The 26,110-nt window shown below is 42.4% G+C and overlaps 1 protein-coding gene across 2 annotated transcripts in view; it reads left to right on the top strand.

The window, feature by feature from the left end:
* The window catches only part of CTNND2 (catenin delta 2), a 1,083,336-nt gene that overhangs the window by 616,912 nt on the left and 440,314 nt on the right, over positions 1–26,110 (top strand). For both annotated transcript variants that reach the window (XM_043488912.1, XM_043488911.1), the window contains exon 7: positions 21,644–22,211. In XM_043488912.1, the coding sequence (XP_043344847.1) occupies positions 21,644–22,211 (568 nt within the window). The remainder of the gene's footprint in view (positions 1–21,643; positions 22,212–26,110) is intronic.

Genomic DNA, 26,110 nt, shown 5'->3' with positions numbered 1-26,110 from the left:
AATCAAACCTTAGGGCATAGTCAAGCAATAAAAACTATATTGTAATTATATAAATGCAAAGAGTTCTTCAACCTCAAATTCAAGTGGTCATACCTGTGAAGACTGCTTCCTGGTATCTAGAATCCATGTCCATTGCCGTGCCACTATTACCATCTAAATCTGAACTAGAGTCAGCCTCACATTGTCCTGTTCAAGCCATTGCATTTGCTTTATGCTTGCTCTGCTTGTCTTCAGTCTATTTCCCACTAATTGAATTTCCATATTATCACAGACTTACCTTTCTCAAAATCACATTTCCCACTATCACTTTTGTTGTTGAAACTTTCTTTAGGTCAATCCTGTTTTCCAGGTGTGGGGAGAGACAAATTAGCCAAGATGGTGTGTTCAGGCTCTCCAGCCCCATGTTTTGTAAATAATGACTATATAACAACTGAGCTTATTTACAGCACTGCACATGTGCATCATTGAAAAAGCAAAAGAGTCCCAGAAAAACATCTATTTCTGCTTTATTGACTATGCCAAAGCCTTTGACTGTGTGGATCACAACAAACTGGAAAATTCTGAAAGAGATGGCAATACCAGACCACCTGACCTGCCTCTTGAGAAACCTGTATGCAGGTCAGGAAGCAACAGTTAGAACTGGACATGGAACAACAGACTGGCTCCAAATAGGAAAAGGAGTATGTCAAGGCTGTATATTGTCACTCTGTTTATTTAACTTATATGCAGAGTACATCATGAGAAACGCTGGGCTGGAAGAAGCACAAGCTGGAATCAAAATTGCCGGGAGAAATATCAATAACCTCAGATATGCAGATGACACCACCCTTATGGCAGAAAATGAAGAAGAACTAAAGAGCCTCTTGATGAAAGTGAAAGAGGAGAGTAAAAAAGTTGACTTAAAGCTCAACATTCAGAAAACTAAGATCATGGCATCTGGTCCCATCACTTCATGGGAAATAGATGGGGAAACAGTGGAAACAGTGGCTGACTATTTTTCTGGGCTCCAAAATCACTGCAGATGGTGATTGCAGCCATGAAATTAAAAGATGCTTACTCCTTGGAAGGAAAGTTGTGACCAATCTAGACAGTATATTGAAAAGCAGAGACATTACTTTGTCAACAAAGGTCTGTCTAGTCAAGGTTATGGTTTTTCCAGTGGTCATGCATGGATGTGAGAGTTGGACTATAAAGAGAGCTGAGTGATGAAGAATTGATGCTTTTGAACTGTGGTGATGAAGAATTGATGCTTTTGAACTGTGGTGTTGGAGAAGACTCTTGACAGTCCCTTGGTCTGCAAGGAGATCCAACCAGTCCATCCTAAAGGAGATCAGTCCTGGGTGTTCGTTGGTAGGACTGATGTTGAAGCTGAAACTCCAGTACATTGGCCACCTGATGCGAGTGCTGATTCATTTGAAAAGAACCTAATGCTGGAAAAGGTTTAGGACAGGAAGAGAAGGGGACAACAGAGGATGAGATGTTTGAATGGCGTCACCGACTCAATGGACATGGGTTTGGGTGGACTCCAGAAGTCGGTGATGGACAGGGAGGCCTGGCCTGCTGTGGTTCATGGGGTTGCAAAGAGTTGGACATGACTGATCGACTGAACTGAACTAAACTTGGTTACGGAGCTGTGTGCGGGATGCGTATGTGAGCTCCACCCAAAAAAGCAGTGGCTTTACTGCTGTGTCACATCTGTGTCTGTGGGGTCAACCACGAGAGGAGAGAATTGTGGTATGGCTGCCCTGCCAGCCAGGAGAGAATAAACATGTCTGCAGCTCCTATGGCTTCTTGAGTCTCCTTCCAGCATCTTAGCTTGTGCCTTGCTTACCGTGGGATCAGCGAACGGTGTGGATAAAGCGTGGATACAGTAAGACAATTGGAGACACAAACAGGATCAGTGATACACCAGGTGACGTCCCCATTCCTTAACTCGGTGAGTTAGGTTCTTTGTATTGTGCCAGTGTTTGATTTCTGGTTTCAATTCCTATCATTTGCCAAATCTTGACTATTTCTGAAAACACTGCCATGTTTATGATTTTGTGACTTTCTTGTTCATGGCTTTTCTTTCTGTCAAGAATGTTCTCCCTTTTCTGCATTCCCCTCGCTCTTCCTTCAAGGCACAGAAAATGGAACCATCTCTGAAGCTTTTCCCGCTTTCTCTAAACAGTTGATTATTCCTTAACCTTCATTGTTCCTTATTCACCACTTGGTACTACATCATAATGGCATTTAATTTACTCGATTACAATGAACAGTTATAATTCACTCACCTCTGATTTTTTCCTGATTATGAGTTTATAGGGCTTCATGTTCACTTCTTATTAGTATTTATTTCCCATGCTTTAATATAAGTGCACAACTAATAGGAGATCAGTTTAAATTATTTTTTAGAATTTAATCTAAATAATTGTCCTGACCATAAGCAACCTGTTTTAAGCTAGAGATGGAAATGAAATGATGTATGTTTAAAAATTGTTATTGGAGTATAGTTTATTTATAATTATAATGTCATGTTAGTTTCTGGTGTACAGCAAAGTGATTCAGTTATACATATACACATAGTTATTCTTTTTCAAATTCTTTTCCCATTTAAGTTGCTGCAGGGTATTGAGCAGAGTTGCCTGTGCTATATAGTAGGTCCTTATCTATTTCATACAAGGTAATGTGCATATGTCAATTCCAATCTCCCCATTTATTGCTCCCTCCCCTTACCTTTTGGTAACCATAGTTTGCTTTCTATGTCTAAACTCTATTTCTGTTTTGTAGTAGATAGTTCATTTTTACCTTGTTTTTAGATTCCGCTTATAGGCAATATCATATGATATTAGTCTTTCTCTGTCTGACTTACTTCACTTAGTGTGAGAATATCTAGGTCAGTCATGTTGCTGTAAAGGGCATTATTTCATTCTCTTTTATGGCTAGTAATATTCTATTGTATATGTGAATGATTGATAGTAATGGCTAGTAATAGTATGGCTAGTAATATTGAATTGTGTATATGTACCACAACTTCTTTATCCATTCCTCTGTTGATGGACAGTTAGCTTTCTTCCACATCCTGGCTATTGCAAATAGTGCTGCAATGAACATTGGGATATATGTGTCTTTTGGAATCATGGTTTTCTTTGGGTAAATGCTAGGAGTGGAATTGCTGGCTCTGTAGCTCAGCTGGTAAAGAATCCACCTGCAATGCAGGAGACCTGGGTTCAATTTCTGGGGTAGGAAGATCCACTGGAAAAGGGATAGGCTACCCACTCTAGTATTTTTGGGCTTCCCTAGTGGCTCAGCTGGTAAAGAATCCCCCTGCAATGCAGGAAACCTGGACTTGATCCCTGGGTTGGGAAGATCCCCTGGAGTAGGGAATGGCTACTCACTCCAGTATTCTGCCTAGAGAATTTCATGGACTGTGTAGTCTATGGAATTTCAAAGAGTCGGACATGACTGAATGGAGTCTATCATACACACACACACACACACATATATGTGTATATATAGCCTAAATAGTTATGGGCTTTCCAGGTGGTGCTAGTGGTAAAGAACTTGCCTGCCAATGCTGGAGTTGTAAGAGATGTAGGTTCAATCCCTGGCTCAGGAAGATGCCTAGAAGGAGAGCATGCCAACCCACTTCAGTGTTCTTGTCTGGAGAATCCCATGGACAGAGTGTGGTGGGCCACAGTCCATGGGGTCACAAAGAGTCGGACACAACTGATGCAACTTAGCACACACACACATGCACACACATGGTAGATGTATTTTTAGTTTTTTAAGGAACCTCCATACTGTTCTCATAGTGGCTGCACCAATTTACATTCTCACCAACTGCGTGAGAGTTTTCTTTTCTCCATATCTTCTCCAACATTTATTGTTTGCAGACTTTTGTGATGATGGTCGTTCTGAGTAGTGTGAGGTGATATCTCATTGTGATTTTGATTCTCATTTCTCTAATAATTAGTGATGCTGAGCATCTCTTCACATGTGTTTTAGTCATCTGTATATCTTCTTTAGAGAAACGTCTACTTAGATATTCTGCCTGTTTTTGATTAGGTTATTTGTTTTTATGATACTGAGCTGCATGAGCTCTTTGCATATTTTAGAGCTTAATCCTTTGCCAGTTGCTTCATTTGCAAATATTTTCTACCATTCTGAGGGTTGTCTTTTCATTTTTGTTATGGCCTCCTTTGCTGTGCAAAAGTTTTTAAGTTTAATTAGGTCCCATTTGTTTATTTTTGCTTTCATTTTTATTAATCTAGGATGTAGATCAAAAAAGATCTTGCTGCAATTTGATAAAAAATATTCAAATTGTAAAGCTTCTGAGTTGCTTGGAATCAGAATTAAGGCCTTGAATATTTTGGAAATTACTAATTTGAGACCATTTAATGAAAACTTTGAATGTATTTATATATAATATTTTTTATGTCTTTCCATGCTTAATGACAGAAAATATATCTTAACATATTTTCTCACTAACCCAAATGATAATATTTTAACAGATTATATTATACAAGCATATATATTTTCATTTGGCTGGGATAGTATTTATGAAATTTGATTAGAAAGAAATGGTATAAACAATGCATATTTTTTTGGTATCAAGGGAGCCTATTATCCTTAATGTTGATGGATGGATGCTGAATATTGTCAATTCATGGTTCCAGTACCAATGAGTAGGAACATTGCTGTTGGGGCAAGCCTATTAATAAATAAGTTACCTTATGAAATTCCATCCAATTAGCTTATCTTTCCCACTGGAAAAAGATACAGTCTAATGTGTTAAGTGCATTGTATTTGAGAAAGTTAGGCTAGAAGACAGATGGTTAATTATTGTGTTCTGTACTGGAAATTCTCAGGTTGCCATGGAAAAGGGGAACTATGTAAACACTGCTTATATAATATCTTACACTGATTAGTAGCAATTCTGTTTTTCTTTTTTTTTTAACCTCTCTCTTTCTCTCTGTATTTTTTCCAAATGGACATTTTATTTGTACCCATTCTATTTGGGTAGACTATTATATTGTCTGTACCTTGTTTTAAAATACATCATTATAAGCTGTGTGATATGTACATATGTAGTAAAATTAGCTTTCCATCAAAATAATTGTTAAACATTTGATATTTCCTATTTAAATTAATATCTCAAAGGTAATTAGTGAGCATTTTAAAGATCCTAATCAGAAGTTCACACAGCAGAGGAGGCTCAAGCAGGCACTTCAATCTAAATCTGAACTAGCCTCTTGCTGTTTAAAGTGTGGTCCAGAGACCAGTAGCACAAGCATCACCTATGAGCTTGTTAGAATGTTTAATCTCAGGCCTTCAACCCAGACATAATGAATCAGAGTCTGCATTTTTTTTTTTTTTTTTTTTTTTTTTTTTTTTTTTTTCTTTTTTTTTTTTTTAATTTTTTATTAGTTGGAGGCTAATTACTTCACAACATTTCAGTGGGTTTTGTCATACATTGATATGAATCAGCCATAGATTTACACTTATTCCCCATCCCGATCCCCCCTCCCATCTCCCTCTCCACCCGATTCCTCTGGGTCTTCCCAGTGCACCAGGCTGGAGCACTTGTCTCGTGCATCCCACCTGGGCTGGTGATCTGTTTCACCATAGATAGTATACATGCTGTTCTTTTGAAACATCCCACCCTCACCTTCTCCCACAGAGTTCAAAAGTCTGTTCTGTATTTGTGTCTCTTTTTCTGTTTTGCATATAGGGTTATCGTTACCATCTTTCTAAATTCCATATATATGTGTTAGTATGCTGTAATGTTCTTTATCTTTCTGGCTTACTTCACTCTGTATGATGGGCTCCAGTTTTCATCCATCTCATTAGGACTTGGTTCAAAGTGAATTCTTTTTGACGGCTGAGTAAATTCCATGTGTATATGTTACCACAGCTTCCTTATCCATTCATTCTGCTGATGGGCATCTAGGGTTGCTTCCATGTCCTGGCTATTATAAACAGTGCTGCGATGAACATTGGGGTGATGTGGTCACGTGTCTCTTTCAGATCTGGTTTCCTCAGTGTGTATGCCCAGAAGTGGGATTGCTGGGTCATATGGCAGTTCTATTTCCAGTTTTTTAAGAAATCTCCACACTGTTTTCCATAGTGGCTGTACTAGTTTGCATTCCCACCAACAGTGTAAGAGGGTTCCTTTTCTCCACACCCTCTCCAGCATTTATTGCTTGTAGACTTTTGGATAGCAGCCATCCTGACTGGCGTGTAATGGTACCTCATTGTGGTTTTGATTTGCATTTCTCTAATAATGAGTGATGTTGAGCATCTTTTCATGTGTGTGTTAGCCATCTGTATGTCTTCTTTGGAGAAATGTCTGTTTAGTTCTTTGGCCCATTTTTTGATTGGGTCATTTATTTTTCTGGAATGAGCTGCAGGAGTTGCTTGTATATTTTTGAGATTAATTCTCTGTCAGTTGCTTTGTTTGCTATTATTTTCTCCCATTCTGAAGGCTGTCTTTTCACTTTGCTTATAGTTTCCTTTTGTGCAAAAGCTTTTAAGTTTCATTAGGTCCCATTTGTTTATTTTGCTTTTATTTCCAATATTCTGGGAGGTGGGTCATAGAGGATCTTGCTGTGATTTATGTCGGAGAGTGTTTTGCCTATGTTCTCCTCTAGGAGTTTTATAGTTTCTGGTCTTACATTTAGATCTTTAATCCATTTTGAGTTTATTTTTGTGTATGGTGTTAGAAAGTGTTCTAGTTTCATTCTTTTACAAGTGGTTGACCAGTTTTCCCAGCACCACTTGTTAAAGAGGTTGTCTTTTTTCCATTGTATATCCTTGCCTCCTTTGTCAAAGATAAGGTGTCCATAGGTTCGTGGATTTATCTCTGGGCTTTCTATTCTGTTCCATTGATCTATATTTCTGTCTTTGTGCCAGTACCATACTGTCTTGATGACTGTGGCTTTGTAGTAGAGTCTGAAGTCAGGCAGGTTGATTCCTCCAGTTCCATTCTTCTTTCTCAAGATTACTTTGGCTATTCGAGGTTTTTTGTATTTCCATACAAATTGTGAAATTCTTTGGTCTAGTTCTGTGAAAAATACCGTTGGTAGCTTGATAGGGATTGCATTGAATCTATAGATTGCTTTGGGTAGAATAGCCATTTTGACAATATTGATTCTTCCAATCCATGAACACGGTATGTTTTTCCATCTGTTTGTGTCCTCTTTGATTTCTTTCATCAGTGTTTTATAGTTTTCTATGCATAGGTCTTTTGTTTCTTTAGGTAGATATACTCCTAAGTATTTTATTCTTTTTGTTGCAATGGTGAATGGTATTGTTTCCTTAATTTCTCTTTCTGTTTTTTTCATTGTTAGTATATAGGAATGCAAGGGATTTCTGTGATTGTGGTAATTTATATCCTGCAACTTTACTATATTCGTTGATTAGCTCTAGTAATTTTCTGGTAGAGTCTTTAGGGTTTTCTATGTAGAGGATCATGTCATCTGCAAACAGCGAGAGTTTCACTTCTTCTTTTCCTATCTGGATTCCTTACTTCTTTTTCTGCTCTGATTGCTGTGGCCAAAACTTCCAAAACTATGTTGAATAGTAGTGGTGAGAGTGGGCACCCTTGTCTTGTTCCTGATTTCAGGGAAATGCTTTCAATTTTTCACCATTGAGGGTGATGCTTGCTGTGGGTTTGTCATATATAGCTTTTATTATGTTGAGGTATGTTCCTTCTATTCCTGCTTTTTGGAGAGTTTTAATCATAAATGAGTGTTGAATTTTGTCAAAGGCTTTCTCTGCATCTATTGAGATAATCATATGGTTTTTATCTTTCAATTTGTTAATGTGGTGTATTACATTGATTGATTTGCGGATATTAAAGAATCCTTGCATTCCTGGGATAAAGCCCACTTGGTCGTGGTGTATGATTTTTTTAATATGTTGTTAGATTCTGTTTGCTAGAATTTTGTTAAGGATTTTTGCATCTATGTTCATCAGTGATATTGGCCTGTAGTTTTCTTTTTTTGTGGCATCTTTGTCTGGTTTTGGAATTAGGGTGAAGGTGGCCTCATAGAATGAGTTTGGAAGCTTACCTTCATCTGCAATTTTCTGGAAGAGTTTGAGTAAGATAGGTGTTAGCTCTTCTCTAAATTTTTGGTAGAATTCAGCTGTGAAGCCATCTGGTCCTGGGCTTTTGTTTGCTGGAAGATTTTTTATTACAGTTTCGATTTCCTTGCTTGTGATGGGTCTGTTAAGATCTTCTATTTCTTCCTGGTTCAGTTTTGGAAAGTTATACTTTTCTAAGAATTTGTCCATTTCATCCAAGTTGTCCATTTTATTGGCATAGAGCTGCTGGTAGTAGTCTCTTATGATCCTTTGTATTTCAGTGTTGTCTGTTGTGATCTCTCCATTTTCATTTCTAATTTTGTTAATTTGGTTCTTCTCTCTTTGTTTCTTAATGAGTCTTGCTAATGGCTTGTCAATTTTGTTTATTTTTTCAAAAAACCAGCTTTTAGCTTTGTTGATTTTTGCTATGGTCTCTTTAGTTTCTTTTGCATTTATTTCTGCCCTGATTTTTAAGATTTTACAGACCTTTTTTAACCCTTCTGTCTGTCCACACTTCTAGGTCTAACGAGGCAGAAATAGTCATAAATAAGGGATAATTTATATTCAGATTAACTTATGAAAGCTCTGAATTCAGCTTTTGCCAGTTTCCTAGAACTTATAAGACATGTAGCTAGTAAAGCAATAAAGTTCTACCTCTCTTTTATTTTTATCTTAAACTCATTTAATACTCATGCTTGGCTTCCTCTCATAAATATTTAAGACCCCTGTAATTTGAGTTAAAACATTAAGTCAAATGAAAAAAAATCACATTTCCCATAGCTGAGCATCATGGAAAATGGAAAAATCAGTATCAAGAGAAAAATCAATTCATTATCAGCTTAACTTGTGAGCATCTTATGCACTCAGTTCATACATAGCTCTGTGAGGACTATTAAACCAAAGCTTTCTTATTTATAAAATCAATAGTTACCATTTACTGAGACCCGGAAGTAATCTGTTTTACATACATCCTCTTATTTAATCCCCACCATATTTACATTTTAAATTTAAATTATCATTTACATCTTAAATATGCAGAAACTCAAACTCAGTGCATTTAGAAGAGTTGCCAGGCACCATTTTAAGGTAGCAGCAGTAAGAATGGGAACAGAATCTTGACTGAATTGAAGCCTAATCATTTTGAGGGAGTGTTTCATAGGTTTCCTTTTATATATTGACTGTTTCAATTAAATGTATCTACAGCTTGATCCTAGTAAGAACTCTACACATGTAGAGCAGCAATATGCTGATTTATCTTCCACATTGGAGTTCTACTTGTTGGAGTTAATTCTATCATCCACCAGTTGCCATGGGAGTAAAACAGTAGCAGCTCAAAGGACAGATTGGGCCTCACATTAAAAGTCTGCTTTAAAGTTTAATCAGAAACTGTAACTTGGTTGTGAAGATGTCAAAGCTGTGCATTTGAAGGCATCTATCAATGTGCATATTCAAGGTGATAACTTCAGTTAGAGTCATAGGCTACTGGCCTGCCCTCATTTATCTGACCAGTGAGTGTTTGCAGTCTGAATATTCAAACAAGGGGGTTGTTCTAATCCACTTGGTTAATAGGATGGAGGCTACTGGTGGATTGCTGAATCCTATTTATTTTAGCAGAGCGTCAGATCTGGGTACCACGATTCACTCTCAGCTTCAGCATGCTGCAGTATGAAAGGCATGTTTTAGCGTGATTTCACAATCATGTCAGAGAAATGCTGAACAAGTACACCAGTACTTTTACTCAGCATTTAGTGTGCTACCCTTGAAATAAGGAGGTCACATGTCATCCCCATAACATCTCCTTTGCTCAACTTGTCCTGAGAATCCCTGTCTTCCAGTGGTTTCCCAGAGCCCTGTGACAAATTCTTTTCAATATTCTAAATAGTGTTCAAGCTCACTTCTGCCAAGCTATATTAAATTTTAGAATATCCTGTCATCATCAAGTGCCAAAAGGGCTACGATAGTTCAAATAATGGCTCACAGATGCCAGACCAGGTTAATAAGGTCAGTAATCAAGTAACACAAAAACATTTCACTTTAGGGAACCTAAAAAAAAATGTGTAATTCTAAAGTAAAGCAAATGGTTTTCTATCTGGCTCATAAATCATGTCAGAGTATAATTCAAAGGAGTATCACAAATATTCAAAGATTTGGGTTTCAACTTTTAACCAATACTAGTTTATTCAGCATGATAAATGTTTGTGGGGTTATCATCACCAGGCTTCACATCAGGCCCTGGTGCATGGTCTGCCTTACCATACTGGGTCAAGCTGAGTCACAAAATTACCAGAGAATTCTAGTTCTCTGGGGTGACCCTAACTGAAGTCTTTGAAGTCATTCTCCTCAGACTCTAAGATGAATTCACGGGACTCAGCTGGAGGAGAAAGTATAAGACCCTTCCCATCAGATCCCAAGGCCTTTCTGGAAAGTCACTTGAGCTGATTCAGTTATCCTTTGCCCCACCACCATGTTCCACTTAGCTGTCCTGCCAGCTCGCCTCCTCATCCAGGTGTATAGACTATCCCTCCATCTCTCCCTTCTTCCTCCAAGTCAACCTTAGCCTTCATGTAGCTCCTGGTAGGTGCCCCCAATCAAAATAGAGCTGTTTTTTCCGTTGCATTTATATATATATAGGCTATTCTTTGATGCCTTCAGGATGTTATGTGTGCTTACTGTGTGCTGAGCTGTATATTTGCTTACCATGGAGAAGAGGACAGACATGGTCCCTGTCCTCAAGGCCTGTCTATTCTAGCAGCAGCGATGGGAGCGCAGAAAATCAATACAGTGAATAAGTGAATTGCATAGCTTGTTAGCAGATGATGAATTCAGAGAGGAGGGAATGGATACGGACGAGGATAAGTAGTCTCCGCTGTTCGGGATGGGTGTGGTACACGGGGCCTCGTGGAGCAGATGACATGGCTCTGGGGCAAAGACAATAGAGGAGAAGAGTCAGGAGCTGTGCCTCTGTCTGGGGGACAGCAAAGGCCGTGGCCGTTGGATGTCAACCTGGCATGTTGACTGGACCAGCAGTGACGGCTGGGTGGCCAGAGTGGGAAAGTAGATGGAAAACTGACTTGATCATCATCTTGTCTTTCACTCGAGTAAAATGAGGAGCTGGTAGAGAATTCTGAGCAGAGGTACAACATGCCTGACTTATGAGTCGAAAGCCTCGTTCGGTCATTTCACATATAATATCCCATAGTACAGTGCATGTAAGTCTGTTTCCTCCTATCAGATTGCCTTGTCACAAAAGTGGAAACCATACAACATATTAATCTCCACATCTTGAGTGACTGGCCCAGGGTTCACCAAATATTTATCACTTTCCTCAAACCCCAGCCTTCTTCTTTGTACTCATACTGCAAAGGCTTCTGGGTGGTGAGAGGATTAAGAAGTTAGGTCTTTTCCAGCCTTCACCTGCTTCCACTCACATCCAATTTCCTATGGGTTATATGAAATGTCAAATGTAAATCTCCCAGCACAGCAGAGTCTCTCTAAAAATGTTGGTTTCCCCCATGTCCAAACACAAGGTAGTTGTGAGAAACACATTCACCAGCCCAAAACCAAGGGATGGACCCGGAGACATGAAGCACGGCAAAAGCGAGACTTTTAATGATTTGCAAGATCGGGTGTCTGGTGGGCAGGCACAACCAGGGCCGTTACAGCAAGCAATTTATTCCCTAACACGCAGGTCCCTCACCCTGGTTCCTCACTGGCTGAGTACTATGGGATGTACAGTCTTCCCCAAGGTCAACTAAGTTTCATTATTTCTCCCTTCCCAACTTACATCCGCATTTTTCAACAAAGGCTTTCTTGCTGGTGTATCACTTCCCCCAGCATCCTGTTTGCCTAGGGAATCTCCAGGTGCATGAACTGTGTCTCTCCTGCAAGTCATTAGGCAAGTTTAGAACCAGGGCACAGGCAGTGGGTGGAGTCCTATCTATTTAGGATGCAGTCTGATCTCCCTCCCCCGATCCTACCTTTCTTTATCTAAAGAGTCCAGGCCTCAACTTTGTCATGTCTGAAAGCTTAGCTGTTAGTGCTCTTCCACTCAGCCTTAGCTACTGTGTCTCGAAAATGGACCACTTCAAGTTTCTATTTCTTACAGTAGTCTCATCAAGTATTTCATGCCTCAGAGTGACAAAAGAAGCAAGAAATAGAGAGTGTACACCTGTACACAGAACACTGGTAAAGAAGTACAGGAACCTGAAGATTTTAAAACCACTTTCACACTGTCCAGCAGAACTAAAGTGAGCCTGTCTACCTTATAATCGTAGGAAATTCCTGCTTCCTGCAGGAGATTAAGAATTGCATGATTGTTCTTTAAAAATAATACTCGAACAATGGTAGATACACTAGAAAAAGAAGTAAGCTTTTTGAGAAGCAAAAAGCAAAAAGCTTTTGATCTGGCCTGTCTACTTAATGTGGCACTGACTTTTAAGTCTTAAAAGTTCTCACTTGCACTACATCATAATAATAAATACACCATCTGCTCACTTCTGCCAGAAGTCGATAAGTTTTGAACATTGCTTATTGGTGCCCCTTCATGCTAGGTGGATTGAAGGCCAAGGGGATGGAGAACTCTGGATGGCGGTGGGATGGACACAGGGACACGCCTGGTTCCAAGGAGGACCCAAGCCTCCAATGAACACTTGCATCTTGATTGCTGAATGCAAAAAGTTACACAGGTGCCTAGTTTGACATTGTTCCAGTTTGCTGAATTAGGAAAGAACTTGTTGCTGGGTGGCACCTGTAAGGAGAAAAGTCCCTAAAAAACTTGGAAAACACAAAATTGCTGAGATGTCTTTAGTGTAGAATGTATATATTTATACTGCATTTACAGGAGAAATCATGTCATTTTGTACGCTTCGTCTGGCATATCTGCAGGAAACTCGCACTTTGTTTTTAAAAGCGTTTTCAGATAATTACGTGTTGGAAATCCTTTCTCAGTGCTCTGCTTTAAATTTTTACCCATTTTCTTTTTCCAGTAGAAATATATTTAATCTAGTTTCAATAGCTGAAGCATTCCTCATTGTGGGCAGTGTGCGTATGTGTTTTACTCTAACATTTCTTCTTCTGTGCAAATGTTTGTGTTATTAAAGTTATACTAAATGAGCCTCTTGCTGAAATAAAAGTTTTACATAGTGTATTTTTGCCAAGGCTCATGTTTCTTAGAAAGAGTTGCCATCAAAAAGTCCCTCTTAAAGATAAATTTGTATAAGAGACTCATATCATTGCTTTAATTTTTTCTTCTCTATTTTCTTTCTACTTGGTTGTTGTTGTTCATTAGCTAAATTGTGTCTGGTTCTTTGCGGCCCCATGAACTGCAGCACACCAGGCTTCCCTGTCCTTCACTATCTCCTGGAGTTTGCTCAAACTCATGTCCTTTGAGGCAGTGATGCCATCAAAGCATCTCATCCCCTGTCACCCCATTCTACTTAGTAGACCATAGTGTTGGCCACATGAAATACTTTTGAGAATATTTACTGATAGTGACCCTAATCATACTTTTATTAAAGTGAGGTTGGAGAGAAGGAAAAACCAGTACCTAAGGTACAAAATTCTGTACTTCCCTTTTTATATGAGTGGCTTAGGGGCCCTGGAGCACTGGATCCACTTTGCTCATGTTGTTGGTCAGTCACTAAATCGTGTCCAGCTCTTTGTGACCCCAGGGATTGCAACATGCCAGGCTTCCCTGTCCTTCACTATTTCCTGGAGTTTGTTTAATCTGTGTCCATTGAGTTGGTGATGTTGTCTAACCATCTCATCCTCTGCTGCCCCCTTCTCCTTTTGCCTTCAATCTTTGCCAGCATCACGTCTTTTCTAGTGAGTCAGCTCTTCGTATCAAGTGGCCAAAGTAGTGGCGTTTTAGCTTTAGCATCAGTCCTTCCAATGAATATTCAGAGCTGATTTCCTTTACCATTGACTGGTTTGATCTCCTTGCAGTCCAAGGGATTCTCAAGAGTCTTCTCCAACACCACAATTCGAAAGCATCAGTTGTTTGGCGCTCAGCCTTTTTTATGGTCCAACTCTCACATCTGTACATGACCACTGGAAAAAAACCATAGATTTGACTAGATGGATCTTTGTTGGCAAAGTAATGTCTCTGCTTTTTAATATGCTGTCTAGGTCTGTCCTAACTTTCCTTTCAAGGAGCGAGTGTCTTAATTTCATGGCTGCAATTACTGTCAGCAGTGATTTTGGAGCCCAAGAAAGTAAAATCTGTCACTGTTTCCACTTTTTCCCCAATTCTGTCTGCCAGGAAGTGATGGGACTGGATGCCATGATCTTTGTTTTTTGAATGTTGAGTTTTAAGCCAGATTTTCCTCGCTTCATCCCAGTGGTAATGACTTCAGGGATGGCGTGTGGACTCCCCACAGAAGCTGTCTCTTCATTTTATGTTTCATATGAGTTTTCACCTAAAGCAGTGCTCCTCAAAGGAATTGCTAGACAAGGCACTTGATGATTTTATTTGGCCATTTCTGAAATCAGATCTTTTTCACAGAACCAGGATTTTCTGTCTCGGGAATTATTTAAAGAGAGGCCTTTCTTCTGAAGACAGTTTCAAAAGAGAAGTTATTGAGATTTTGGGAGCTGTGATGATAGTGTTCAAGCAAATTGATTTTCTCCCAGAGACTCAAAGGCACAAAACTTACTTTTTGGGTGTAGATTCCTTTTAGTGGCACATTACAGGCACATTTCATCTAAGACTTTGGCATTTTGGAGTTGGTGCTTTCGTCTTGTTTTTAAGTTGTGAGAGTAAATGGCTTTGTCCATAGTCCTGTACAAGGCTGGAGCTGTGCACCGCCTTACCCTAGTGAGTTCAACACATTCTCAGACATGTTCATCAGGAGCATGTAGCTGATACTACAAAATCATGTTACCAGATCCTTCTGCTTCGGCAATGGATTTCTCCAAAGATGTACATAAAGATGTACATCATAAAGCCATGGATGCTGTTTTTTGGTTTCAAAAGTTATTCAGGCTTCTTTATTCATCGAAAGAATGTTCCCCTGTCATTGCTGTTATTTTCTCACTGTTTTTTCCTCTCTCCATTTGCATTCCTTCAAACACCAGCCAGACCTCTTCCCACCAGACCCACTGCTACATTCCCACGTTTGGGCTCTTCTGTGACCCTGGCCTGATGCCTCGTCCTTATTTTTCTCTCCCTGCCTCTTGTGACACTGTTTTTGTCCTGGAGCACCACTCTGGGCAGTGACCTCCATCCCCACGACCAGGGTCACCTCCAGAGGAGAGAAACCCTGAGATGACTTATTAGGTTCACGAGTGTGATGGTGATGCCAGGAAGATGAACAGTGATGAATGCAGACTGCTGATCTCTAGTCATTAGGCTCCCATCTGCGAAGCCACAGAGCACAGGTTCCAGCTTCCCATTGCTGACATCTCTGACCCAGCTGCCTAGCATTCTGGGCAGACATTCCCCTTGACCCAGAGTTAGGGGCCTTACTGACAATTCCAGGAAACTTGGCAGGTCTAAATGCATCTTCACAAGGACTGCTTGTAAATCACGGGTCTGCTTTATAAAACGCGGTTTTGCTCGGTGATACTGCTTACTCATGATCTGAAGTCAAGATTCCTTGGAGAGTTCAGGCTGTCAAGTCCCTAGTTAACTGGCTGTTAAGTGTTGGGTCTTTGTTTTGGTTTTTTGCACATGGCCAAATCCCCAGAGAATGAGGCTTAAATAAGTTTCCAAGTTTGGAGAATTTTCCCCCCTCATTGCTCTTATGCCATCTCTGCTCCTTTTACAGAAAATACAACCTGAAAAGGTCAATAAACAACAATGTGGGTATTAAGGTCTATGCCATGTTCTGGCCCAAGAGCGCCATGTTTTGGGAATTGGAACTTCCCAATAAAAAACAGTGTAATTGTGATCCAGACAGTATTCTGAAACAAAAATTTTAGTTTTTTTTTAAATCTCCAAAAGAACGTCAAGATAAAATATTCCATGTAGGAGGATTGCAGAGAGAATTTCAAGAGAAAATTTCATATTTTTACATGGAATATAATAGGCTCTTGTTAATGGATTATTGAGTTAATGAGTGAATTGCTGCATGGAACCTGAGTACTTCTAGTTAATGGGAATAATACATATATTGCCTAAATTCCTATTTCAATATTCTTCCTACTACACTTTGAATATACATCCTCCCCTTAAACACTTTTGTAAAATAGGCATAAATCCACTGCATAATTACACAGTGGGATTCAGCATACCAAATGTAGACATACAAACACATGATGTAAAAATCACAACTGGAGTATATCCTAACTCTGACCCACCTGACACTCATATGTAAGCTGTAATGTAGATGAAATACTTCATCTTATAAAAGAGTTTTGATAAGTTAGTATCATTCATGTCTCACTAAAAAAAAAAAAAAAAAACCACAGTCTTTTTTTTTCCCTTTGCAGTATAATCTACATAAAATGTCCATAGAAATTAGAAGTAACGTCTTATTTTTCTCTTGATCATTTTCCCATAATGGGAAGCAAGAAAGGAGCAACAAGCAATTTAATGTGCACAGGACTCTGCCTATGGGAAATATTTAATCAGAGCATCTACTTAAAAATGTTCCGCTTCCTTGTCAGTTTCACATAGATGGGTTCCCCACTTTGGAGGGATGGAAAAGGCAATTAAAATAGTCCTTTGGTTTGAGACTGATTCAGACTGATGGGAGTGACAATCCCAATAGGAACTGCCCTGGTCAGTAATACATACTGTGTGATCCAGGACAATATTTGGGCTCCATCTTCTCAAAATATTTCCAAAAATTCTTATGTCACCATTTACTAAGGATCTCATCATCAACATAAAAAATTTTTAGTGTTCAGCACTCGTACACACACATTTCTAAATATTATAGTAGGATGTAGTGATCATTAATTTTTTTTTTTTTGGATTTACAATTTTATTTGTAGTGCTAACACATGTGTAATGGGGAATTGAGCTTCTATGACAGCAAAGTAGATGAAATTCTCTGTGTGTTGAAATGTGCTTATGTTATTTTTAATCCAGTGACCTAGGCCATAATAAACCATCCTATGAATTGTATAGCTATCTTAAAATGTATCCCTAAGAGTTGCTAAAAAGAAATTATATAATGGAACAAAACATAAACACAAGGGTGGAGACAAACTCCTAAAAGATTACTGTTCTGTCCAACTGATGCTAAAAAACAGATTTTTCTCTTTAGCCAAAGAATGATTCTTAGGCACTTATTCTTGTGTAGGCTAATGTAACAGAGTATAATACCTCCAGATTATTTATTAAAAACTGCAGAGGGCCTTGTATAACTGTGCAATCCAGGAAAGTAGCCACTAGACACATCTGACTATTTAAATTTAAATTAATTCAAAGTAAATGTATGTTAAAATCCAGTGCATGTGTCTAGGGCCCATGCATCTATTGGCTACCATATTGGACAGTACAGATATAGAACATTTCCAACATAGACAATAACTATCTTAAAATGTATATGCAATTTTATTGTTTCCTTGTGCTTAGTTGCTCAGTCCTGTCTAACTCTTTGTGACCCCATGGACTGTAGCCTGCCGGGCTCCTCTGTCCATGGGGATTCTCCAGGCAGGAATATTGGAGTGGGTTGCCATGCCCTCCTCCAGGAGATCTTCCCAACCCAGGGATCGAATCCAGATTTCCTACATTGCAGGCAGATTCTTTACCATCTGAGACATGAGGGAAGCCCCAAATTTAAATTAATTCAAATTAAATGTATGTTAAAATCCAGCACATGTATCTAGGGCCCATGCGTATATTGGCTACCATATTGGACAGTACAGATATAGAACATTTCCAGCATAGACAATAACCAACTTAAAATGCATATACAATTTTATTGTTTATGATATTTTGCTTATTAACAAGCTACGGGCAAAATTTCACTGAGAGATCCTACAATATTTTAAAAGGTTTTTGAATTGCTGCTGTAGCCTGTCAACATACCTGGAACTAGTGTGGCTGTTCTTAAAACTTATACAGATTTGAGAGCCATTGAAGAAACCTTAGGAATAAGATTCAGCAGAGTTAGCACTTTCCCACCTGGAAGTTTCAACATAGTAAAAGCAGAAATAAAGTATTTTAACAATTTATCCAAGGTTTCCCTAGGATCCATGTTATTCTAATACTTAAATACTAGAATGCTACATGATGTTGTTTCAATTTATATTAGTATACTTTAGTATTTATTTTATTGAAAGCTATGCTTGCTGAGGAAGGCCTCCCTGGTAGCTCAGACAATAAAGAATCCTCCTCTCAATGCAGGAGATGCAGGTTCGATCCCTTGGTCAGGAAGATCCCCTGGAGAAGGAAATGGCAACCCACTAAAGCTTTCTTGCCTGGGAATGCCATGGACAGAGGATGCTGGCAGGCTACAATCCATGGGGTCACAACGAGTCGGACTCGACTTAGCGGCTAAACCACAATGATGCTACTGAGGAAGAGGGTATTTTTGTCACATAGGGTTATTAATGTTATAAATCCAAATCCAAGACATAACAAAAAGTGTTTCTTCTCTTGTAAGCAGGGGACTCTCAGGGACCCTAGGGGCTCTTTCTTGTGAGCAGGGACCCTCGGGGTGCTTTCTCCTCCTCATGCCCCTGTGAGAAAGGTTCCCAGAAATTCCTCTCAGAGGCTTTTCTGTCCCTTACCAGCTGGGTTCTGCATGGCAGAATGTTGCTTGGGCCCCAGGAGAGCTTCCAAAGAAAAGTAAAGAAAGATGGTCACTCTCCGCAGCTTAGCAGTAATTCTCAGCCCGACAGCATCTTCCAGGAGATTGTTAGAAACGCAGACTCTGAGGCCCACTTCAGAGCCCTCAATCAGAATCTCTTCTAGATTAGAGGCTAGCACACTTTAAATAAGCATCGTGATCACCTTGAGAATGTGATAAAAGGCAGATCCCGGGGCCCCTCCCCCAGAGTTTCCCATGCCATAAAGATGGGGTGATGTGGGTGCTGCTTCTGATGCCAGATGATAGATTGGGGACCACACTTGGAAAACCACTGCTCTGGGGCTGGCTCATTCTCATATTCGATTCTACACTGGAATCACCTGGTGAGCTTCCCCAAAGCCTGATGGTTGATTCCCACCTCCAGAGTCTCTGGATTAAATGGCTAGTGGATACAGCCTGAGTACTGAGTTGTTTTCCTTTTTGTCTTCAAAAGCTTTCCCAACAATTATAATATGCAGCTAGGTCTGAGAAACACAGGCTGTGTATTTCATGCTCAGAACTTCTCTTGAGAGGGAAGCACAACTGGATGTGAGCAACCACCACCCCCACCAATGACTCTGGATGATTCTAGACTGTTTCTCTGGGGTCCAGGGGAGCATAGCAGCCGTGCAGAGCTTCTCCACCATGGAATCCCTGCGGTCAAAGCCTCGGGACCAGCTTTGTTATCCATCCCTTCATTCACCCCAGAAACATTTATGTATCTCTGCTATGAATCCTTCTTGTTCTAGTTACTTCTTTGTTCATCACTGAACAAAATCATGGAGCTTATATTTTACTTTCATTCTTACTGTTAAAGTCAAAATAATTACATTGTCATGGTGAAGAAAAAACCAGAACTGGAAAGTAGTTACAGCAATAAATATACATTCTCTTTGGAAAAAAATTTAAAGTATTGCAACAGGGGGAAGAGACTTCATTATAGAAGTGGGCTCAATGTCGAAAACAAGGAAAAGGAGGAATATCGACCTCTGGGTTGGGAAGATTCCCTGGAGGAGGGAATGGCAACCCACTCCAGGATCCTTGCCTGGGAAATCCCATGGACAGAGGAACCTGGTGGACTACAGTCCATGGGGTCACAAAGAGTCAGACACAACGCAGTGACTAAACACCACAGCCAGGGAGCAGGTTGATGGTCAGTAGATGGATAATTACTAGGAGGAAATGTCAGGGGGAAGGGTATTCTGGCTAAACTGACTTAGAAGGATTCTTGCTAGAATTGGACAATGCAGAGCCATGATGTGAAGAGAGTTCAGAGGTGCCTGACCACAGACAACTTGGTCAAGAAGAAAAACTTCGTCAGTGGATTGATACACACACATACACACAAATATATAAAATATATACATCATGTATACCTACATATGTGATATATTCATGTGTAAATAAATATGTGCCCCCCCACACACACACACCCCACACTGACTGTTTTTTAACAGACTCTAGGACACTCTTAATAGAGGATTTTGATGTTGCAGCAGTTAAGATCTTCACTTAAAACTGACGTTCTAGATAAAATTTGGAACCTGGCATTGTGTGCGGATGGAAGTGCCCGGTCTGTTACTTGCCAGTTGCCATTCCAAAGCGGGTGGAGAGGCAAAACTGAAACTTTTAATAAGGGAAAACATCTGTTCAGTCTCTCTCCCCCTCGGCCCTCCATCTCACTCGGGTCCTCCTCCCCACCTGTTTCCCACCCCTAATTTCAAATACTGCCTTCCTCACTTTCTGTCTTTCTGTGGACAGTCCTACCTCCTTTTCACACAGGCCTGCTCTCAAAAACTTTTCTGCTCCTCCGGGAAAGCCTGGAAGATCCCAGAGGTCCGGCCCAGAAGTGGTTGACAATGTAGTGTTTTCATTCGAATGCAAATTTGTCTCTGGACCGGATTCAAGGAAAGTGCTTTCCCCTCCAACTGTCTCTCCAGCTCCACCCCGGCCCTTGTTGTCTTTTGTGTTCTTGTAAATAAATGAGAGGCAACTGGCTTTCAGTGTGAAGACACAGCTGCAGGGGGCTCTTAAAAGCGAGCTGGAGAGAGAGAGATGCTAAAAGATTTGGAGCCTGGCGTTAAAATCTAGAAAAGGGAGACTATTTTTTTTTTTTTAAAGTCTGGCCATTTACAATCGCTCTGCTTCCTCTGGACATGCTTTTTGTAAAGCCTGAAAGCCCAAGCATATTTATTCCGACTTCATTATCTCCCCCTCCTTTTAACTTATCCACAAAGAAGAGTCAAGGGGAAAATGACAACAGAATAAACTCCACGAAGTTATGTTTATTTCTTACGGTTCTCCAGATAAGTATGCGACTTGGTCAATCCCAGAGGCAGAGACTGTATCCGGTGAAATGCCCTTGCGGGTCGGGGGGCAGTGAGGGGGTGGGGGGGTGGAGCGAAGGCTGAACGCCCGAATTTCTCAAAGGAACAGACCCTGATTGCCTTCAGGTAACCTGCTGAGTGACCTTTTCAAAGCTTCCGGGGGCTAAAATGCGATGCCTCTGCCCTTCCAGAAACCTCTGAGATGTATAAGCAGCATCCGCGTCCCACTTGTCGGAGGGGGTCCCCCATCCCCTGGTCAGCCGCCCTTTGCTTTCCGATTTTCCCTTCTTTTTGGGGGCGGGGGGAGATGAGCCCCCCTCCCGAGCGGCTCGAGGGGCGCCCGCGTCTCCCCCCGCACCCCCCACGCCGCGCGGTTCGGCTTCCCGGGTCCCGCGCGCCCCGAGCCGCCCCGGGGATCGCCGGGGCCGGGCGGCTCGGGGCGCGCGGGGAGGCTCCCTCCGCTTCCCGCTGGCTAAGAGCGCGTGTTCTCTGCTCTCCCGCGCACAGGGCACCACGAGCCGCGCGGGGCACCTGGCGGGGCCGGAGCCCGCGCCGCCGCCGCCGCCGCCGCGGGAGCCGTTCGCGCCCAGCCTGGGCAGCGCCTTCCACCTGCCCGACGCGCAGCCCGCCGCCGCCGCCGCCGCCGCGCTCTACTACTCCAGCTCCACGCTGCCCGCGCCCCCGCGCGGGGGCTCCCCGCTGGCCGCGCCCCAGGGCGGCTCGCCCACCAAGCTGCAGCGCGGAGGCTCGGCCCCCGAGGGCGCCGCCTACGCCGCGCCGGCGCGCGGCTCCTCGCCCAAGCAGTCGCCCAGCCGCCTGGCCAAGTCCTACAGCACCAGCTCGCCCATCAACATCGTCGTGTCCTCGGCCGGCCTGTCCCCGATCCGCGTGACCTCGCCCCCCACCGTGCAGTCCGCCATCTCCTCCTCGCCCATCCACCAGCTGAGCTCCGCCATCGGCACGTACGCCACCCTGTCGCCCACCAAGCGCCTGGTCCACGCGTCCGAGCCCTACGGCAAGCACTCGCAGGAGCTGTATGCCACGGCCACCCTCCAGAGGCCGGGCAGCCTGGCAGGTAACGGGCCCGCCGCTCGGCACCCCCACCCCCCGGGGGGCCGTCTGGGCGCGCGCTGGGGGGCCGTGCGGGAGGCAGGCAGACGGACGGCGGGGACTGGAGCAGACTCGGGCTGGGCTTGTCGGTGGGCAGGTGTTTAGCATCCTCCGAAGGCAGGGAAGCGGAGGGCGTCCCTAGACCGGCTGTGTTAACTAGCATCTGAACTCAAATCTACCGGTCGCTTCTGTTTGGAAGTCGTGCATTCTCGCAAACTCGAGTGTTTTCTTATGTCTCTCCGTCTCTGTCTCTCTGTCTCCCCTCTCGCTTTCTCTGTCCCTGCCACCCCGCCCTCAATAGGCAGATATCCATCCTTTAAGTCAAATTTAATAAGCAGTCACAAAGACCTGTTGAATGTATCCAGAAAAAAGAGCACAGAGAATAAAAACGACAGTGTTTCTAGGATCACCTGTAGTTCTCTGCATTGAGTTGCAGAGAAAAAGTAAGGGATTTTCTTACCTATAGAGCAGACATCCAACTTCCAAAGATTTCAGTAGTCGTGAAAAGTCGAAAAAGTTACCTGTGATGAATTGCCTGAAATTTTTACTACTTTGTGGTGGCTTAAAATGATTATGTTTTGTCTAAGTGTGGTTACTGGGAAAATGAAAGGCGCTTCCTTCCAGACCTGCCACTGAGATTGTGTAGATCCCAGCAATGGGGGAAAAAGTAACCAACGATGAAGTCTCTTGAGTGTGTTGCCTGTTTATTAAGAGGGATGGGGTGGGGAAATTGGGCTCAACGGGGTTTGGGGATGAAACCTGCTTTTCCTTGCCAGTTTGGATGAGGTGACATTTCTGTGGTCCTTATGCCCATCGAAGACCAGGCTGAGCTGGGGATTCACTGCTGGTTAACACCATATGTTCAGCTTAAACAAGACACTGTGATTGAAAGACTAATGTTTTGTCTCCTAAAACACCTGACAACAACCCCAGATTTATTGTTGATTTTTTTTTCCCTCTTATCAAAGTATTTGGTAGCTGTGTCACTCTAGTAACAGATGCTGCTCTCATATGTTCCCCTTCTTGACATAAATGGATGCCTGTAAAGATGAATAGGATAAAGAAAAGGAACTTGTTGCATACGGGAGGCAGGTGTCCAAGGGCTTTTTAAATTCACACAGTAATCGCCGGTGTGGACTGGTCTGGCATAACAGGACGCAGACAGGAATTCTGCTGCCCCCAAGTTATGCTAGGTATGCTTTTTCTCTCACACACTCCTTCTCTCTCTTTAATAGAATTTTGGAAGTAACACTCATGATGTCAGCCTAGTGCCAGCATCCAAATGCCTGTAACGTAGGGACTCAAGAGTGGCAGTCTGGTCGGAAGAGGGCCGTGGGAGACCTGTATGGAAACGTAGTTTAGATAAGTTTGGAAACTTTGTTTTAGAAGTTTGCAAAATAAGTTTCTGGATCATGGCAAGGAGTGGGGACCTGGGGAGTTTGTGGGAGACTCAGGCCCTTGGACCCTCTTCCCAGCCATCAGAGAGAAGAGGCAGCTGAGTCCTAGAGGGTCCCAGTGACTTGCCAAAATCCCATCTGTTCCCTGCAGAGACCCAGGGAAAGAAACTAGGAGACTTAACTTCCGTCTCTTTGTCCCAATGATTAGACGTGCTAAACTTGGGGGGGGTTCCACTCAATCACATTACGAAAAATAGGGAGTGTGTGTCTGGTGGAGAGGTGGGGGGGTGGGGGGGTGGGAGTTGGTGGGGCAGGTGTGATGGGGCAGGATGAGAGCCTGACTGCTCCTAATGTCACTGAATGAAGTGCTGGGCTGGGCTTAGTCACTCAGTCGTGTCTGACTCTTTGCAGCCCCACAGATGCCCGCCCCCGCCCCCCCCGCCCCAGGGTCCTCTGTCCATGGGGATTCTCCAGGCAAGAGTACTGGAGTGGGTTGCATGCCCTCCTCCAGGGGATCTTCCCAACCCAGGGATCCAACCTAGGTTGGATCCACATTGCAGGTGGATTCTTGACCAACTGAGCCACCAGGAAAACCAAGGGAGAGGTTTTAAAAGTGTATGGGCTTCTTCCCAGGTGGAGATAGTGATAAAGAACCCACCTGCCAATGTAAGAGACACAAGTGATATGGGTTCAGTCCCCAGATCAGGAAGATCCCCTGTAGCAGGGCATGGTAACCCACTCCAATGTTCTTGCCTGGAGAATCCCATGGACAGAGGAGCCTGGTGGGCCACAGTCCATAGGGTCACAAAGAGGCGGACATGACTGTCGTGACTTCGCATGCATGCAACTGTTTAGGAGATCGTTTATCCTCTGATAATCTGGAGTGAATGTGTCTGAGGATATGATGTGTGTGTGTTGGGCGGTGGAGGGGAGAGAGTGAGAGAGAGAGAGAGGGAGAGAGAGTAAGGAGTCTTTGTCCAGAAATAAGGGACCTTCAGGTGCTCATCACAAGCCCATGTGCTTTCACTTACCTCTTCATTTCCATCCCTTCTTCGCTTCTCTGACCAGATTCCATTTTTTGCTCCCTGGTGGGAAAAGAATCAACATGCCATTGACGGTTCTTGATTTTGGAGCTACAAGAAGCACTTTTAATATTTGAGTTACTTTGTTTCAAATGCATACTTTTAAATATTCATTTGAAGATTTTTTTCAAGCGAATTGCTGCTGGTGGTTTTTGAGTTTCAAATTATTCTATAACTCTGCATAAATACTTGGGTTGCATGAGATCATTGGCCTTATTTAGAATTTAGCAAAGTCTGGCCCATGAAAGGTGTGGGGACCGATCCTGACAACTGTGAGAACTCAGGAGCACTGGAGTTTATGGACTCTGTACCTGAATCCGTGTGCTTGATACTGTTCCAGGTATCGTAAAGTTGGGAGCCACCTGGTTTGCTAATTGAAAGTGCAGCTAAAAGTCAAGCTTGAAAAAGAGCTTTTGCATTTTCAGGGTTGTGACTTTGGAGATTTGTCACTGATGACTAGGAAGTGTGAACACTGGCATAGATAGTGATTTTCACTGTTGAATGCATTAATCCCTTTAATTATTTGTTAAGCACCTCTTATGTACTGGCACTGATTTGGACCCTAGGGAAACAGAATTGATCGATATGAACCAAAATCCCTGGCCTCGTTTCAGCTGGAGAAGATAGAAAATCACAGGCATTTTTAGCAGAGTGACCAGGGAAAGCTCTAATGAGAAGGTGACTTTTGAGTCAATTATGAAGGCAGTGAGGATACTGGCCATATTAATACCCAGCAGAAGGGCATTCTGAGCAGAAGGAACAGTGAGTTCAAAAGCTGGGAAATGGACGTGTGTCTGATCTGTTTGCAGAATGGCAAGGACACCCGTGAGGGTATGTCAGAGAGAAAGAGGGCAAAGAAATGACACAGACTCCAGTGAAGTGACCAGCAAGGTGGGGGTGGAAGCTCAGATCAGGGGAGGCCTCAAGATTTCGGGATGCTGACTATACCCCTATCCACGGGAGCTGTTGAGGATTTGAGCAGTGGAGTGACGCAGTGTGACTTAGTCTATAACGGAATACGCTGGAGAGGACCAAGGGCAAAACCAGGAGGACAAGTTGGGAGGTCCCTGCAGTAAGGTAAGCAAGAGGTGATGATGGCGTGGGGGCCAGCATGGAAGCATTGGAGGCTGTGAGGAGTCGTGTAGTCCTGGGTCTGTAGATAGAGCCCAGCTGACCAGATTGTCTGATGGACTAGGTGATGATGGTAAGAGAGAGATGACTTAAGGATACCTCCGACTCAACAACCAGAAGAATGGAATCAACCACTGGCTGAGATGGGACAGGATGCAGAAGCATCTGGTTGGGTTTGGAGGCAGTTTGGAGATGGGACATCTGTCTATCAGAAGGCACATGTGAAGTAGACAGGTGGATACACAAGTTGGAGT

The sequence above is a fragment of the Cervus canadensis genome, chromosome 16, assembly GCF_019320065.1.
Source record: "Cervus canadensis isolate Bull #8, Minnesota chromosome 16, ASM1932006v1, whole genome shotgun sequence".
NCBI classification, from domain to species: Eukaryota; Metazoa; Chordata; class Mammalia; order Artiodactyla; family Cervidae; genus Cervus; species Cervus canadensis.
The sequence above is the reverse complement of the archived record's forward strand: the minus strand, read 5'-3'. Positions and strand labels throughout refer to the sequence as shown.